The 16,121-nt window shown below is 54.5% G+C and overlaps 3 protein-coding genes across 12 annotated transcripts in view; 2 read left to right on the top strand and 1 right to left on the bottom strand.

Annotated features, from left to right (window-relative positions):
• Positions 1-6,593, top strand: part of RNF121 (ring finger protein 121) — an 84,937-nt gene extending 78,344 nt beyond the window's left edge. For all 4 annotated transcript variants that reach the window (XM_082411422.1, XM_082411423.1, XM_082411425.1 and 1 more), the window contains 3 exons: positions 2,786-2,919; positions 3,557-3,658; positions 5,232-6,593. In XM_082411422.1, the coding sequence (XP_082267548.1) occupies positions 2,786-2,919; positions 3,557-3,658; positions 5,232-5,352 (357 nt within the window). In that variant the 3' untranslated portion in view covers positions 5,353-6,593. The remainder of the gene's footprint in view (positions 1-2,785; positions 2,920-3,556; positions 3,659-5,231) is intronic.
• A 154-nt stretch (positions 6,594-6,747) lies between these two features.
• IL18BP (interleukin 18 binding protein) lies at positions 6,748-11,055 on the top strand. Of its 2 annotated transcripts, none has more exons than XM_082411462.1 (5): positions 6,748-8,926; positions 9,302-9,508; positions 10,201-10,290; positions 10,374-10,521; positions 10,754-11,055. In XM_082411462.1, exons 1-5 carry the CDS (start codon positions 8,905-8,907, stop codon positions 10,761-10,763), a joined length of 477 nt encoding a protein of 158 aa, XP_082267588.1. In that variant the 5' UTR covers positions 6,748-8,904; the 3' UTR covers positions 10,764-11,055. The 2 variants fall into 2 exon arrangements, with proteins under 2 accessions (XP_082267588.1, XP_082267587.1); XM_082411461.1 differs by having other exon boundaries at positions 10,167-10,290.
• A 343-nt stretch (positions 11,056-11,398) lies between these two features.
• Positions 11,399-16,121, bottom strand: part of NUMA1 (nuclear mitotic apparatus protein 1) — a 74,832-nt gene continuing 70,109 nt past the window's right edge. For all 6 annotated transcript variants that reach the window (XM_082411349.1, XM_082411352.1, XM_082411351.1 and 3 more), the window contains 7 exons: positions 15,568-15,814; positions 14,451-14,679; positions 13,640-13,776; positions 13,116-13,292; positions 12,843-12,959; positions 12,508-12,729; positions 11,399-12,127 (listed from right to left, as the gene is read on the bottom strand). In XM_082411349.1, the coding sequence (XP_082267475.1) occupies positions 12,116-12,127; positions 12,508-12,729; positions 12,843-12,959; positions 13,116-13,292; positions 13,640-13,776; positions 14,451-14,679; positions 15,568-15,814 (1,141 nt within the window). In that variant the 3' untranslated portion in view covers positions 11,399-12,115. The remainder of the gene's footprint in view (positions 12,128-12,507; positions 12,730-12,842; positions 12,960-13,115; positions 13,293-13,639; positions 13,777-14,450; positions 14,680-15,567; positions 15,815-16,121) is intronic.

Here is a 16,121-nt window from a genome sequence, read left to right as displayed (position 1 = left end):
CTGTCACCGTCCTCCCTACTCCCTATCCCAGCACCTGTATGCCCACCCCTCCTCCACTGCTATCCCTCACCCAGCTTCAGGTCTGTGGCTTTTTCAGAAGACAGTTGCTTGGAAATAAAAAACAGAGCAAACTCAAGTTAAGAAAATACAAAAAGGCTAAGTATAATCTATTTCCCTTATAGGTACAGATAAAATTGTAATAATAAATGCAGACTCCTTTCTAAAAATTCATTTTACAGTTTTGCAAGATGTGAAAGTTCTGGAGATTAGCTGCACAGCAATGTGAATATACTTATTAACATTACCGAACTGTATATTTTAAAATAGTTAAGATGGTAAATTCTGTGTTATGTGTGTTTTACCATAATTTTTAGGACAGTGCAAAGAAAAAAACACAATAGGTCTTAGACTATTTCAACAAATAAAATTCAAGTCTTTTCTCCTTGGGGTGAAGGGGAAATGCTCTGTAGCTATTTAACAATAAACCACAAGGAAAGTATGCAAAATTTGGAATTTCTTTTTGGAGCATGGAATTGGTTATCCATTGTGATTAACCATGGTAATACATAATCTTTTAAAGTATGGGCATACCTCGTTTTATTGTGCTTCCCTTTATTGCGCTTCGCAGATAATTGTGTTTGTTTTGTTTTGTTTACAAATTGAGGGTTTGTGACAGCCCTGCATCAAGCAAGTCTATCAGCACCATTTTCCAACAGCATTTGCTCACTTTGTGTCTCTGTGTCACATTGTGGTGATTCTTACAATATTTTGAACTTTTTCATTATTATTATATTTGTATGATGACCTGTGATCTTTGATGTTATTATTGTAATTGGTTTTTTAGACATAATGCTGTTGCACACTTAATAGACTACAGTAAGTATAAACATAACGTTTAAATACACTGGGAAACCAAAAAAATCTACGTGACTTGCTTTGTTGTGGTGTTCTGGAACCGAGCCCTCAATATCTCTGAGGTTTGCCTGTAATATATGTTCATTAAGGAAAATTTGAGTACAGAAAAATAAGCAAAAGAAAAAAAAATCACATATAATCCTACTACCAAGACATCACTGGTGTGAATATTCTCATACATTTCCTTCTGATCTTTTGATAGATTTGGATTGTCTTTACATATATATGTACCAATAATACTGTGCCTCCAATTTTGTACCCTGCTTTCGACACTCAGTGTTATATCTCAAGCTTCAGTTGACCCACCACCTCTCTAGTCCCTTGAGTATAATTTATTGAGGCATTCTTCTATTGTTGGTCATTTATGGTTATTTCCATTTCTTTGCTTGTTTTTGTTTTTGTTTTTTTACTATTTTTTAAATAAAATATATGTAATGTAAAATTCACCATTTTAGCCATCCTTAAGTGTACTGTCTACTTCCAAAATTTTTCATCACTCCAAACAGAGACTGTGCCCATTAAGCAGTAACTCCCCATTTCCTCCTCCCACCGCTGGTTACCTCTAATCTATTTTCTGTCTATGAATTTGCCTATTGTAGATATTTTATATAAATGGAATCACATACAATGTTTATCCTTTTGTGTCTGACTTATTTTACTTAGTGTAATATTTCCAAGGTGCCTGCACGTTGTAACATGTATCAGAACTTCATTACTCTTACGACTGAATAACATTTCATTGGAGGGATAGACCCCATTTTGTTTATCCATGCTTCTGTTTCCAGACACTTGGGCTGTTTACACCTTTTGGCTATTTGTGAATAATGCTGCTATGAGCATTGGTATACAAGTGTGTGGTTAGTCTCTGTTTTTATTCTTTAGGAGTATGTACCTAAGAATGGAATTGCTGTGTCATATGGTAATTCCACATTTAACTTTTTGAGGGATTGCCAAACTCTTTGCTTCTTTAATTATAAATAACACTTAAATGAGTATCTGTATGCATGAAGCTTTTTTTTTTTTTTAACTTTGGGTTTATTTATTTATTTATTTATTTTTATTTATGGCTGTGTTGGGTCTTCATTTCTGTACGAGGGCTTTCTCTAGTTGCGGCAAGTGGGGGCCACTCTTCATCGCGGTGCACGGGCCTCTCATTATCGCGGTCTCTCTTGTTGCGGAGCACAGGCTCCAGATGCGCAGGCTCAGTAATTGTGGCTCACGGGCCTAGTTGCTCCGCGGCATGTGGGATCTTCCCAGACCAGGGCTCGAACCCGTGTCCCCTGCATTGGCAGGCAGATTCTCAACCACTGCGCCACCAGGGAAGCCCTGCATGAAGCTTTTTTGATATTTTTACTCCTTCTTTAAATTCCTTAAGGTGAAATTAATGGGTTAAATTGTGTGACAGTTAGAGACATCATGCCAAATGCTGTCCAGAAGGGTTGAACCTCTTTTGCTGCTGCCACAAGTGTCTGAGAATGCCCTTGTCACCAAACCAGCGTTGCACCAGATGTTTCACTGTTTTGAATCTTGGAGAAGAGATGTTTCCCATCTCTGATGGAACCATAATCTGGCTGCAGAGTGGCTTCGCTGATGTAGCTCCCAATCACCAGCCCTGAGCCCTTCTTTTTCCCATTCTCCTTGTCCCTGATGCCGACCCTCCCAGTATTCAGGTCCTATCAGATCTGACTTCCTTTCACCCCATCTGCCCAGCAAGGATGAGGGCTATCTGGTGTATGAGATATTCTCTAGCTCTGGGATTCGCCCTGCCATGTCGCCTCCTCTGTAGAAGACCTAAGGCCTCTGTGGTACCTTCCCACTTTGGCTGATTCTCACGTCTTTTCTGTCTTTTCCTCCTGCTCTTCTCTCCCAGTTCTACAGTGAGTCGGGCATGCCCACCAAACACCTCTCGGACAGTGTGTGTGCCGTGTGTGGGCAGCAGATCTTTGTGGATGTCAGTGAAGAGGGCATCATCGAGAACACGTATAGGCTGTCTTGCAATCATGTGTATCCTGCCTGGAGCTCCTGGGCCACGTCTCTCTTGCCACGTGCACACTCCAGTCAGGGAGGGAAGGGGGTGGTCATGACCCTGGGTGTGCTGTCCAGACCTTTGAGGGTAGGGGAGTCACAAGAAGCAGACATTTGGGTGATGTCCTCTGCTAGGGAAGCCGACCCCCAGGAGTAGAAACGGCTGCCTCCTTTGCTCCTTCTCACAGACGGGAGCCACTCTTACACGTAGCCTGGCTGGATCAGAAAGGAGCCTGCAGCTGCACTAGCTGCCCCGAGACTGGGTCAATCACAGGGGAGGAACATCCTCTAACTGGCTCCCTCAGTTTCAGAATCAAATCTGCCTGAATAGCACTTGTGACATTTACCACGTCCTTACTCAGCTCCCATTCAATGCCATGTGTTATCTCCGTTTTGCCCCATAACAGCCCTGTAAGGCAGAGTTCATTATCCTCACTTCACGTATGACGAAGCAGGGTCAGAGAGAAGGGACTTGCCCAAGATTATACAACTGATAAGAGGTGAAGCCAGGATTTGAACCTTCCTCCAGAGCTAGGGCCTGGGCACCTTGAAGACCGGCATGGGGCTGGAGTGCCATCCTGGCCGCCCACCATTTCCCTTGACCAGTGGTGCTCAGATTCCACGAGTTCTGCATCCGCGGCTGGTGCATTGTGGGAAAGAAGCAGACGTGTCCCTACTGCAAAGAGAAGGTAGACCTCAAGAGGATGTTCAGCAACCCGTATCCTTTGTTTGGGTTCTTTTTGGGAGTGGGCAGTGGTAAGAAAGTACTGGCCTGCAGTTGGGTGGGTCTTGGGGCCCTCCGTCCTGCCCCCAGCCTGGCTGCTGCCCACCAGGCCATGCGGCTTGTGGTCTCGGGAAGTGGGTGGGATGCGGGGCAGGACCAGCAGCTCAGCTTCTCCTCTTGGTTCAGGATTCCTCAAGGGTAAATCGGTGGTGATAGCAGCTACCATTTACTTCTTGCTTACTATGTGCCTGGCACTGTGCTAAGTGCTTTACTTGTATTAGCTCACTTGATTCTCTAGAGCTTTATGACCTGGGTAATATTATCCTCATTTTACCAGTGAAACAGTTTAAAGATTGAATAATTTGTTCAAGGTGATATAGCTAATGGGTAGTGCCTTACCTGTGACAGGCAGGGCTGGAGACCAGCTCTGTGCCTGTGCAGGGCCTGCAAGGTACAGGGATGGCAGGGTCCCCTGTCCCCATCCACCTGAACACAGGACCTGTGCTCCTCTGAGCTGCCCCTCCCTACCTGACCAGCCCTCCCCACTTTGCCTTCAGCCTCCGCTTCCTCCCCGCAGCCTGTCTGTCAGAAAGTGCCCAGCCACTTCTTCGGCCACCCCCACCCCCCGCCCCCATTTCCCCTGGGATCCAGAGACTTCTCCCAGCTGCCCTTCCTCTCTGCGCCAGGGTTCCCTGTCCCCTGGACACTAGCTGGGCCGTGCGGGGCCACTGTGTTCCCCTTTAAGGTTCCTTGCTTGGTTCTTCCAGGGTCTAGTTCAGGAACAGTTTAGTAACTCCATGGTCAAGCTGAGGGTTGGGGCTTCCCTTAGTTCTCAGGACTGGGCCCGGCTGTGCTTTCTGATGCCTTCAGAGGGATTCCCCATAGTCTCATGAGGTTCAACCTGTGCTTTCCCCGGAGCTGGTTTCCCAGGCTCCCTCTCCATGTCTTGCCCGGCAGTTAGCTGTAAAGTGAAAGGAAGGGACTTATCTCCAGGGGCCGCTTGGCCTCAGTAGGGCCTGGTGCTCAGTGCCCTTGGGTGGGGATTCCTTAGAGCCTTTGCCTGGGGTTATCCCCTATGACCAGCCTCTTGCTCTGCCCCCTCATGCCTCTGTCCCGAGACTCAATCCCTTCCTTGACCTAGAAAACCTCCCATTTTGGACATTGCAAGAACCTTTGGGTTACCTTATCCCACTCCTCGCCTCCCTGAAGCCATCATCACCCATAATCTACAGCAGTCTCGGGCATACTGGCGGTCCAATCTTAGAAGGTTGTGCGGAGCCCTGTCTGCATGTTGGTCATGGAGAGCTTAGTTTCACCCCTCCACCCTCTCCCGCATCTGTCCGATCTTCTGCACTGGTCCCCTCTGCCCTCCTGCCCCCATTCTCTGGGTTTAACCCTGCATTCCAACATAGAGGGGCTGGGTGGGGCTTTCTAGAAAGCAGCTTCCTTTCTTTGTAGGCCCATTTCTGTGGAGCATCTGGAAAGTGTAGGCAGACCCTCTCACCCATCCCCTAGACCAACCTTAGCAACTCGAACACGTAACCTCTTTTCTTTGACGCCATGACAGCTGGGAGAGGCCTCATGTCATGTATGGGCAACTGCTGGACTGGCTTCGATACTTGGTAGCCTGGCAGCCTGTCATCATTGGCCTGGTGCAAGGCATCAACTATATCCTGGGCCTGGAATAGTCAGAAAGAAGAGCATCCACCCACCATGGACCTCAGGGCACTCTCCTCCCTGCCCTCCAAGACCTCCTGGGTGGGAAAGACTCAAAGGGGCACTCGGGCCACTCAGGACCCCTCCGGCTGTGTCCGGGCTGGGGAGGGATATGATGGAGAGCCAGCAGGTGGGGTTGTCAGCAGTGGGGGGCTTTTTAAAAGAAAACTATTTTGATGAATATATTTAAAAACCTTTTTTATTGTGGAGCATAGGAATTGCCCCAATTCCTCCAGGCCTCAGCCTCCCTGCTTGAGCAGGGCAGGAGCAGAGCCACAACATTTTTGGTGTAAAGGAGCCACCTCTTCTCTGGCTGAGAGCCCCAGCCCACCTCCTTCCATATGTGGGGCTTGAGCCTGGTACACTCAGTGTGGAAGAGCCAGGGAGCTCCGGCCAGTGCCACTGATGAGCACTGAGGGGTGAGGTGCCCTCCGTCCTCCCTGGCTAAGGCCACAGGTGGGCGTTGTCTGACTCCATCTTCCCTGTTGGGGGCCGTAGGCTGGTGGAGACAGTGGAACCTTGTCATAACTTTTGCAGCAAGGGAAGCTCTAGGACCTCGGAATTCACCGGGGATTTGTGTGGGGGTGACCAGAGCTGTAGCAGCTTGGGGAACCTGCCACTAAACGGGGCTGTACTCAGCCAAGAACAGAGACCATCTATACATAGTTGGGCCACAGGAGTTACTGCTGGCAGCGGTGATTGAGGGCTGCTTGTGCAAGCTGATCCTCTGCCCAGAAGTGGTGACACGTGCTGAAGGCCACTGCCACATCACTTCCTTCCCTGAAAGCCGGAGTGAGAGCGTGCGCGTGTGTGTGTGCGTGCGTGCATGTGTGTGTGCGGTAGAAGAACTATGACAGATGTGAGACTTCTTCCTGTGGTCAGACATTGTTCCCTTGAAGCTGCCAGGGGATTCCCAGCCCAAGGAATATCCTCATGTCAGCCTTGTCATCCATGAGTCCTGCCTGGGCCTGGCAACACTAGTGGTGAGGTGGGTGGGAAGAGGGTCAGGCCCCCAGGTAAGTATGGGTTCTGAAAAGGGGTTCCAGGTAGGCCCCAGCTCTGGTCCTAGGAGTTTTGAAGGAAGTGGGAGGGCAAACGTGGGCCTTCCATGCTGGGTTCCTAGGGAATATGGCCCTTCAAGTGCAGTAAGAACCAAGCAGGATCTTGTCATCCATTCTGAATAAAGCTCCGTGAGCTGGGTTGGAAAGCTGAACATCCATCTTGCTTTTCTTCATCCCACCTCTTTCCCCGCAGTCCCCGGGGGTGCCTGGCCCTTGCTGCCTCTTGCTCTTCCCTTTTGAGAGCCGCGGCCTGGGGGTGGTTGGCCCTGCCCAACATCCCTGAGAAAGGTGGAATGCCAGGCTTTCTTCCTGTAGCAGAAGGTGCCCTGCGCCATCGCTGGGTGACTGTCCTCACCACCTGAGGTCAGTGCCCTGCCACCACCACCCCTCTCGCGGGTCACTCTCAGCTTTGGCTTCTCTTACCCAGCTGTGGCTTCCGAGGTCCCCATGCCAGTGGGCTCATCCTCAGAGAGTGGAATGGCGACAGGGAGCATCCTTTCACTTTTGTTCCCCCTACCCCTGCATCAGGCTCATGTGAGAACCGAGGCCAGGCTGTCCAAGGCTGTCTCTTCATACTTCAACAGTCCTGAGTCCCATGACCTCCCAGCAGCCCGCCTCTGGCCTTGGTTACACTCACAGGTAGAGTCCTGCCTCCTCTCCCTCGCATCCCCACCCCCTTCCCCAAAGGACTGTGTCTCTGAAGTCCTGGGCAGCCTTGCCTCCTGACCTAACTGCTGGAGACACTGGTGTTCCTAAGGAGGAGTTTCTCTGCATCTAACAGCACAGAAGCTCCTGGAGCAGGCGGTGGGGGAGGAGCTGAGAAGATGAAAATGTCAGCTAGAGCCCTGGAGAAGAGGAGTTGACTTTTAGTCTCCACGTCTAATTGGGAATGAGTCTGGTTTTTACACATACACAGGTACACGCACACGACACGCACACAAAACCCTTGGGATTACAGCAGTGTTCTGACACATCTTCCAAACCTAATTCCACCTCCTGGCCTCCCTGGCTCTGTCCCTAGCCTCCCATCCTCCTGATCCCAGACACTTAGGTCTGGTTCTTCACAGTTGCTCGAGCCAGTGCTGGGTACGCTCCCTCTTACCCTGGGAAGCGCCCTCTCCTCCCCTTAGGTCCAGCACTCCAGCTTGTGTTCCAAGTGCTCGGCTTGTCTGAGAGGTTCCTGCCCACGAGGCCTGGAGGTGCTCTCAGTGTAGCTCCCATGGTGTGGCTCACGTGGGGCCAGACGCAGCTGAGCTGAGCTGTGGAGCTCCAAAAAGGGGGGATTCCGGAAAGGAGGGTTTTTCAGGGCTTCCTGCGAGCCAGGTAGGGGGAATCTAGACTTCCTGGTGAACTTAGATCTGTAGCTCTGGCCAAGGGGCTGGGAGGACAGAAGTGAGAAGGATTCATGGGAGTGATGGGTGGTTGTTGGGTTGGTGGTTGAAGGGAGGTGGGGAGCCTGAGAACGGCCAGGATGTGGATGGGCTGGTGTGACATTGAGTCTGAAATAGAGTGATCCAGCTTGGGGTCTCCAGTGACTAGGAGAGTTGTCCTTTTGAATATGGTGTGGCTGTGAAGGAAGAAGCAGGAAGCGTGTTCACGTAGAAGAGCGAAGGTGGACACCAAAGTCCTGACCGTTGGCTGGGATGGAAGAATTCATGTGTGAGAGACTCCTTCGTTGGTTCATGCCCTGTGTGCCCCTGGGAGGGTGGGCCTGAGGAAGGTTAAAGACCCCAGGCTGATACCATCTGGAGAGCGGGGGGCCTGGGAGCTAGCAAGAAGGTTCCTGGCCACTGTGAACTCCGGCTCAGGAAGAGGCGCAGTGTGCAGGAACCTTAAGGACTGGGTTCAGACTGCTGTCATGTATGTGTGCCTTCTCTTGGTAGCCAGAGCCTGCTCTAGATTCCCTGGTTAAATAAAAATGAAAGTGAAGTAGAAGGGAGAGGGCAGTGCTTTCCCAGAAGGATTTCACTATATGTCCTGCCCTTCCCAGAACCAGCTCTGGCAGAGGAGAGAACTTTACCTCCCTTTGTGACTAGGTAAGTCCCTGGTCCTCTTTGGGCGTCAGTTTCCATGCCTGTAATGAAGGGGTTAGATTGGACTAGTAACCAGTATAATGTTGATGGTAATAAGAGCTGGGGTGGGGATCCCCGGCTTTGTTTCTAGGGGCTGGAAGAGCTGTATCCTATGCCCGATGCCAGTCCTCCAGTAGTTGTCAGTTGGGACAGGTGGACAGGACAGAGTAAATAGCAGTGCCTGGCAGCCCACTGAAAAATCAGAGGTAGGGAGGGGCTGTGCAGTCCACAGGAAGAAGGCCACACGTATGCCTGGGATCTAAGCAAGCCACTCAGAAGACGTGGGAGAAGCAGTTTTCACCATCTCCTCCCCCGCCTCCCCCACAGAGGAGGAAGTTGTCACAGATATATAGATCCAGGCGCGCCAGCTCCTGACACACGCATCACGACCATGAGACAGAACTGGATTCCAGGTGGGACCTGGGGCTGTGCATGTGCGGGTGGAGGGGTGGGGTGCAGCCTGAGACCAGGGTGGAGCCGTGTGGCTGGCCCTGAGCCTTACCCCCAGGGGGGCTCCCCGCAGCTGCTGTGCTGTTGCTTTCGGCCTCTGCCCGGATGCTGTGGCTCTGGCTCCAGTCCAAGGTCTCCCTGTGCTCCATTCAAAAAGGGCTAAGAGGTGGGGCTTGAGGGGTCCTTCTGCCTCTCCCGTTCCCTGGGCAGAGCCCAAGAATCTCTGCCAGACTTACATCCTGGCAGCAACTCCCTCTCTAGCCAGGATCCGAGCTAGGATGCTGAGCAATCCCCAGAGGTCAGACAGCTGCTGACCTCTGTGACTGTCCTTTCTTCAGACCCCAGCCCTCTTTGGGCCCTGCTCCTCTGTGCGCACATCGTCTCCCACCTGGCCAGAGCCACACCTGTGCCTCAGGCCACTACAGCTGCCACTGCCTCAGCTGGGATCGCAAAGGACACCTGCCCCTCCCGGCCCCCAGCACTCCCGACAGCTAAGCAGTGCCCAGCATTGGAGGTGACCTGGCCGGAAGTGGAAGTCTCACTGAGTAAGGAGCCATTCTGATGGGAGCCCCGGAGGGCACGGTGGTCAGAGGGCGGGCTGAGGGCACGGAGGCACCAAGGGTGGGGCTGGCTTCTGAGCACCTGTCCCCCAACCTTCTGTCATGTAGCCCACCACCAACCAGGTCAGCTTGGCTGAGCACTGACTTCCCCCTCTCCCCGTCAGCATCACCAGTGTGGCACAGGGCTCAGCTCGCAGCTCCCATGATGCTCCCTGTCAAAGGGGGCGGAGAGGATTCAGACAGAAGGAACAGTCAGTGGACTCCCAGAGCCTTGACTGCAGTGGCTGCAAGCCCAGCCTCTCCTCCCAGAGCCCACTTGCCCTCTGGCCTCCTCAGAGGAGCGGTGGCCTACTGGTGCTGTCTCCTCAGCCAGGGCTCCTAGAGTCACTGGAGCTGGGTGCTAGAAAGGGTCATTCTGAAGAAGAAAGCTCAGGAGTCAAGGACCTAGACCAAGGACCCGTCCCCAAATTCCTCTTACTCAGCCGGGGTCCCCTGGTAGATGACCGCACTTCCCCTTAACAGACTCTCCACTCCAGGTTCCTGAATCATGGCAGCTGGGAAGCTGGGCAGGGTGGGCAGGCCACAGCATGGCAGAGGGGAGGGTCTGCTGTACAGACGGGTTAACAGCCACACGTGTCCCTAGATGGAACGCTGACCTTGTCCTGTACCGCCTGCAGCCGCTTCCCCCACTTCAGCATCCTTTACTGGCTGGGCAACAGCTCCTTCATTGAGCACCTCCCGGGCCGGCTGCGGGAGGGCAGCACCAGGTGAGGGGCGCGGCGGTGAGGCCGGTGGGAGGGAGGCCTCCTCCTACGGTCCTCTCATGGCGGTTCCTTCTCTTCTGCTCCAGGCGGGAGCACAGGGGCACGAGGACCCAGCTGTGGAGGGCCTTGGTGCTGGAGGAGCTCAGCCCAGCCCTGCGAGACACCAACTTCTCCTGTGTTTTCTCGGATCCTGGGCAGACTGCCCAGCGTCACCTCGTCCTGGCCCAGCTCTGGGTGAGGAACCCGAGGGAGGGACTCCAGGGACGGGAGGAGCTCTGTTCTGGCATGGGGAGGAAAGGGTGGGCTCTGTCCACAGCAGCCTCCAGCTAATGCCCACCAATTCCCCGAGCCTGAGGCGGAAACTAAAAGGAACAGGATTCAGGCAGGGGAGGCATGGCCTGGAGGAAAGTGACAAGGGATGTCACTCCCACCTTGGCCCTGATCCTTGTTTGCTTCATTCCCCCAGGCTGGGCTGAAGATAAGCGTGCCCCCCGACACAAGAAGCCCCATCCTCCAGCAAGTCCCCTCAGCCTCACCATCCTGATAATGAACCCCAAGCTCCAAAGGCTGGTTGAAATGCCACCTCTTCATTGAGGTATACACGCTCTCAGCCCAGGCCACATTCTGCATCGACTTGTATTTGTTTCCTTTAATGGACTGTCCCAGGGAAGGTATGCGGGGAGAGGCTGTTCTGACTCATAGCTGTATCTCTGTCACCCCAGCAAGACCTACGACGGGTGCTCATAAATGATCTTCAATGGTGGCGTTCTGACGTGTGCCCAGTCATTTATCCTTTAGGCCATCATTCTACTCACAGAACGTGGCCTGAGGAGGGAGTATGGGAAGAGGAGAGAGAATGCCACTCAGAAGGTAAAGACAAAACCAGATTCAGGGGACGCAGGCCCTCAGAAGACAAGAGGCCGGCCCATAATGTTCCTCAGGAGCAGAGGCCAGAAATGGAGTGTGGGAAGATCCTGTGGCCTGAGAAAGGCCAGGAGAAGGGATTTGAGAGAAGGTATGTGGGCCTGGAGTCTCCACAGGGACAAAGGTACGCTGCTCTAAAACACCCACGTTTCCCTGCTTTTCCCACACAGATCAAGGCATCTCAGCATTCAAGGGAGAAAAATAGACTTTATTTACAAGTAATAACATTTAGAAAAGATCCATCCCTGGCCCTTAAAAACCTTCCCATCACTCCAAATCCCACCCCAGTGAAATCTGGGGAAGGAAGGGGATGAGCTGCCACTGAAGGCTGCCCCCCCCCCCCGTCCCCCACCGAGGCACAGGGCCCATTTCTCCTAGAAAAGAGCATCCTTTGGGCAACTGTGCCCTTGGGTGGATGGGAGCACCTGGGGGGTGGGGCGCTCCCACTAGGTCAATGCCCAGTCCTGGACTTCAAAAGCAAGGGCCCTTGCTCGGCCCAGCCACCGGGAGCAGCAGGGACCAGGGCCTGCTCCTCCAATGGTCCCTTCTAGATCCAGAGGCTGAGAGGAGGACTGACTGGGCCCAAGGACCCAGCCACTCAAAGCCAGCCCCAAATCTGGTTGTGATGGTGATGGAGAAGTGACTGCTCTAAGAAAACATCAGGAGGCGAGGCAGGGAGAGGGCCCAGACTATCCAGGCTCCGGGCCAACTCTTGAGGACACACCTGTTCACCTGGCGAAGGTCCGGGTACCAGGCCGGGGTGTGGGCAGGCGTCACTGTCTATAGGGGTTTGGCCACTGTTGGCCTGGGAGCTGAGAGAAGGCACTGAAAGGGACAGAAAAAGAAGGACCAGGCGAGGGCAGCATCAAGGACACAGGTGGGGCCACTCACTGGTACCGGCTCTTTAGTGCTTTGCCTGGAAGAGAGAGAGACAGTCACTCAGTGGAGGAGACTCGGTGCCAGGCTGCACCAGTGGGCTGGGGAAACCCCCCTGCCCCCCAACACCCAGACTAGGGTCCCCTCCTTGGTGTGGCCCTGGACCCATCTACCTTCAGGTTACCAGTGGCTGGCTGTGCCTGAGCAGCTCTGGGTGCTCTCTGGAGAAATGGAGTCGTGTCCTCTCCTCGGTAAGGAGCAGCTAACCAGGCCAGGAGCACCTGCTCTCAGCCCCCACCCTCCAGCGGCCTAGCTCAGCCCTGCCTGGAAGCAGCCCCCGGGGTGGCTGGCGGGAGGTGCCCATGCTCCTACCAGGTTCCTAAGAGCTGAACCCTCTCCCTTCCCTGTGAGTGCCTCCACCTTGCCCTTGGCCCGAGGGGTGGCAGTGGCGGCGGCGATGGCAGCGGCAGTGGCGGCACTGGCTGTGGTGGTGGCGATGCGAGGAGAGCGGCGGGTCCCACTGCGGGGGTTGGGGGAGGCCTTGGATGGAGCTTTCTTCGAGGCTGCCCTCCGCAGAAGGCTATTCCCGAGCTTCTTGGGTGTGTTGAGGATGCTGAAGGCCATCGACTGGCGGCGGTCAGCCTGTAGGGAGGGGCTGTCAAACTGGGGGCGCCACTGGCCTCCCAGGCCAACCCGCTGCTCCAGGGCTCTGCCAGCAAGGCCCCTCCAGGGTCTCCCTTCAGCCCCTGACTAACCTGTTTAACAACAGCTGGAGCTGCTTTCTTCTGGGCCTCGGTAGTGCTCTGTCTGCGCCCTTCATGTCGGTCCCGGGGAGTCATGGGGCGTGGGAAACAGGTGGTGGCCTTCTTAGACTATGGGGAAGAGGACAGTTAAGCTGACAGCTCAAGAGGACAAGTGGACTGTGTCCAACCAGCACCCGTCCCCCTTCTGAGCCGGGAGCCTCCCCACTAATCAACTTTGCGAACGTGGTGGCTGCTGGAAAAGACATGGGAGCCGACGTCACCCACCTCGGGGGTGCCAGGGCCCTGATGGGGCTCTGAGGAGACCCGTTTGCGCTGCTGCCGGGTGGTGATGCCAGCACCCTCAGCTATCTGGGTTGGCTGCATGCTGGCTCGGCGCAGGGTCTCCCGGGGGTCACCGGTTTTTATCTCCTCATCTGTGATGGTAGGCAGGCTCAGGGAAGGCTGCGTGGGGTAGAAGAAGTGTTCGGTGGAGCCAAGCTGTTTGGAGATGGAGCAGGACCGCCCCAGAACTCTCTTCACTGGCCTAGCAGGTGGAGCAGCTAAAGCCTTCCTATCGCAAAAAGCTCCCCGCCTACGCCCTGCATGATGGCCGCAAAGAGCAGTCCCAAGAGATCTCTCCAAGCTCCTGCCCACCCACAGGACCTTCACCCCTGAGCTCCCTCCCTGCCAACTATTTGACTGGAAGCAGGTCACCCTCCTCGGCAGGCCAGGGCACTGGGGTGGGATGACAAGGGAGGAAGAGGTGAGCCGACACAGGCAGGTCCATGGCAGGGGACCCCAAAGCTCACTCTGGACTCCAGGGGGTAGCAGGTCTTTAAGTGCGGGGGGCACACTCGATTGCGCTGCTGCAACTCTGCAATGCGGTTCCAGTCATCCAGCTGCTCAGGCTCATCCTGGCAAGTGCCCATGTAGAAGCTGTTCCTGCCTGTGGAGGGCAAGGAAATTGGAGCAAGTGGGGCTGGAAGGCCAGGAGGAGAGGGTGGAGGTAGCATCCCACCAGCCTTTGCTGCCACCACTCCCATCCACCTAGCCCTTGGACTTCAAGCCTAGCACCCCAGAGTCCTGCTCTGCTCTGTGCTGCAGATACAGGCTCGGGGCTCACAGACCATCTCTACCCTGGGGACTGGCTCACTGCTTCCTCCCTGGGGTCATATGCAGAGGCTGTGACACCAAGAGAAACTAATGGAGGGCCAGGAATCAACACCCAGCATGGTCCCTGAAGGCAAGAGCCTCCGAAAAGAATCTGAGGGTAGCTCCCAGGCCAGTCTGGCCTCTCTGGCAGCCCCTTCCCACCTGAGAAGGGGCCTGGAGGACTCCTGACAGCAGCTGGGCAGCACTCGTGTGCTGGGAATCCCAGGCCCGTCGTGTGTGTGTTTGTGGTTTACAGCCTGGCTGAGAATGACATCAGTGTTATTGCCCAGCACAGCCCCTTGATGAACAACAGGCAAGGCCCTCACACTGTAGGGAGGAGAGGTAGGTGAGGTGCTGGGCGGCGGCCAGGAAGCCAGCCTTGGGTTTTTAAAAGCTTGTCCCTTCCCTGTGCCAGGATCTGCTTCCAGTCTAATCTTTGGGTGTGTTGAGTCCCCACAGTCCCCTCACCTGGAGGGGCCCCACTGGACACCCCAGCCTGGGAGCGGCGAGCAGAGCTGCGAGTGGTGGGCCGGTAGCCAGGCAGGCTTAGCAGAGCTGAGTTGCCGTCATCGGGAGAGCCCAGGCGGGCTAGAGACTGGGTGGAGGAGGCAGCTCTCGGGCCGGCCTGGGAAGCAGGGGCAGACTGGGTGCTATAGAAAGAGGAGTTGGCGCTGTCTGGCTCCTCCACATCTAGCTTCTGGAAGAGAGGATGCACCTGTTGTAGTAGGGATGGGGGCCCTGACACCCCGTCAAGAAGCCTCCCATTCCCCTTCCCAAAGCGCCTCAGACCCCGCGGCTGCACGTGTCCACGCTGCTTTGCATAGGGTCCTTAGCTGCACTTCTGCAAGAAATGGGCCTTGTGGCCAGAATCCCACACAAGGTGCTGAGGCTGTCAAGACTCTTTTCTGTCCATTTTTCCATTGAGTCTATTAACAGTGCTTTGAGGGAGGGAAGGCAGAATGCACCAGACCATTTTAGAAGTGAGGTGCAAAGGAATGAAGTGACTGACCCAAAGGGCACAAAGCAAGGAAGCGGCAGAGCTGGGGCTGGAACCCACGTCTCCTGAGCTTGTCGGGCTCATCCCACAGTGTCCTTCTGCCCAAGCGTGCCAGGGCCCTGACCATCTTTTAGAACTTTTCTAGCTTCTCCCCAGCAGAAGTGCCCCCCTCCTCTCCTCCCCAACCTCCTAGTGCTATGGAAACAAGGACCAGAGCCCCCAGCCAGGCAGGCAGCCCACTGGGCAACCACAACGCATCTCGGCTACCCAAGGGTGTACCCAGGGGTGTGCGGGGAGGCACGGGCTGGACTGCAACTTCTCCACATTGTCTCCCTTGAGCCTACACGGGGTCACTACTGTACACGGAGAGGACGGCAGCCTTAGAGTCAGTGGACAGGCAGCCGAGTCCAGCCCTGCCCCTTTCTACAAGAGGCCTAAGCAAGTCACCGCCCTTAAGCTTTCCCATCTGTGGGTATGGACTGGTCAGCCCTGCCTGCTTCTTGAGGCTGTTCTGAGGACCCGACGGAAAGATGCCCTTGAGAGGAAGCAAGCATTGCTACCCTGCAGCCCCACTCGCAGCAGCCTGACCTTGGTCATGGTGATGTTGATGATTTGCGTGGTGCGCCGACGAGAGGAGCGGGTCTTCCGGCCTGAGTCCAGGAAGACATCCCCCAAGGAGTCCAGGCTGCTCTCCAGGGGGGGCTGACCCCGCGCGGGGATGGGGGTGAAGTAGAGACTCTCCAGGGATTCTACCTTGGGGGGCAGACGCTGGGAGATGGGCGAGGCTGGCTCTCCAGGGATGCTGGTGCCATCTGGCTGGGTACGAGGCAACTTGCTGTGGAGAAAACATCTGCTGAGGTGCCATTCCTGGGGCTACAAGGCATTTTGTCCATCCCTTTGCTCCAAAGCAACCAGGTCCTACATTTGTTATTACAAGAAGACCAGGTCAAGCACCCCACCCTCTCTGATTTCTCAGAGGTATCAAGGAGAGTCCTTGACCTTGGCCTTCCATCCGTTCTCCATCCCTGGTGAGCCTATCCACTCCATGGCTCTCTGAACTCAATACTGGCAATTCCCAAACCCTGCTCCCCAGACCCATAATATCCACAGCCCCAGACCTCCCCCGTGGATTCCACAACGAA

Source organism: Balaenoptera physalus (genome assembly GCF_965194825.1).
Source record: "Balaenoptera physalus genome assembly, chromosome: 10".
Classification (NCBI taxonomy): domain Eukaryota; kingdom Metazoa; phylum Chordata; class Mammalia; order Artiodactyla; family Balaenopteridae; genus Balaenoptera; species Balaenoptera physalus.
This window is presented reverse-complemented; position numbering and strand designations above follow the sequence as displayed.

What these genes read in the sequence shown, in the direction of transcription:
- IL18BP (XM_082411461.1), top strand. Translation starts at nt 8,905, where the DNA reads ATGAGACAGAACTGGATTCCAG. An exon ending in GAGACAGAACTGGATTCCAG is followed by an intron (nt 8,927 to 9,301) that starts GTGGGACCTGGG and finishes TCCTTTCTTCAG; the next exon opens with ACCCCAGCCCTCTTTGGGCC. An exon ending in CTGCGGGAGGGCAGCACCAG is followed by an intron (nt 10,291 to 10,373) that starts GTGAGGGGCGCG and finishes CTTCTGCTCCAG; the next exon opens with GCGGGAGCACAGGGGCACGA.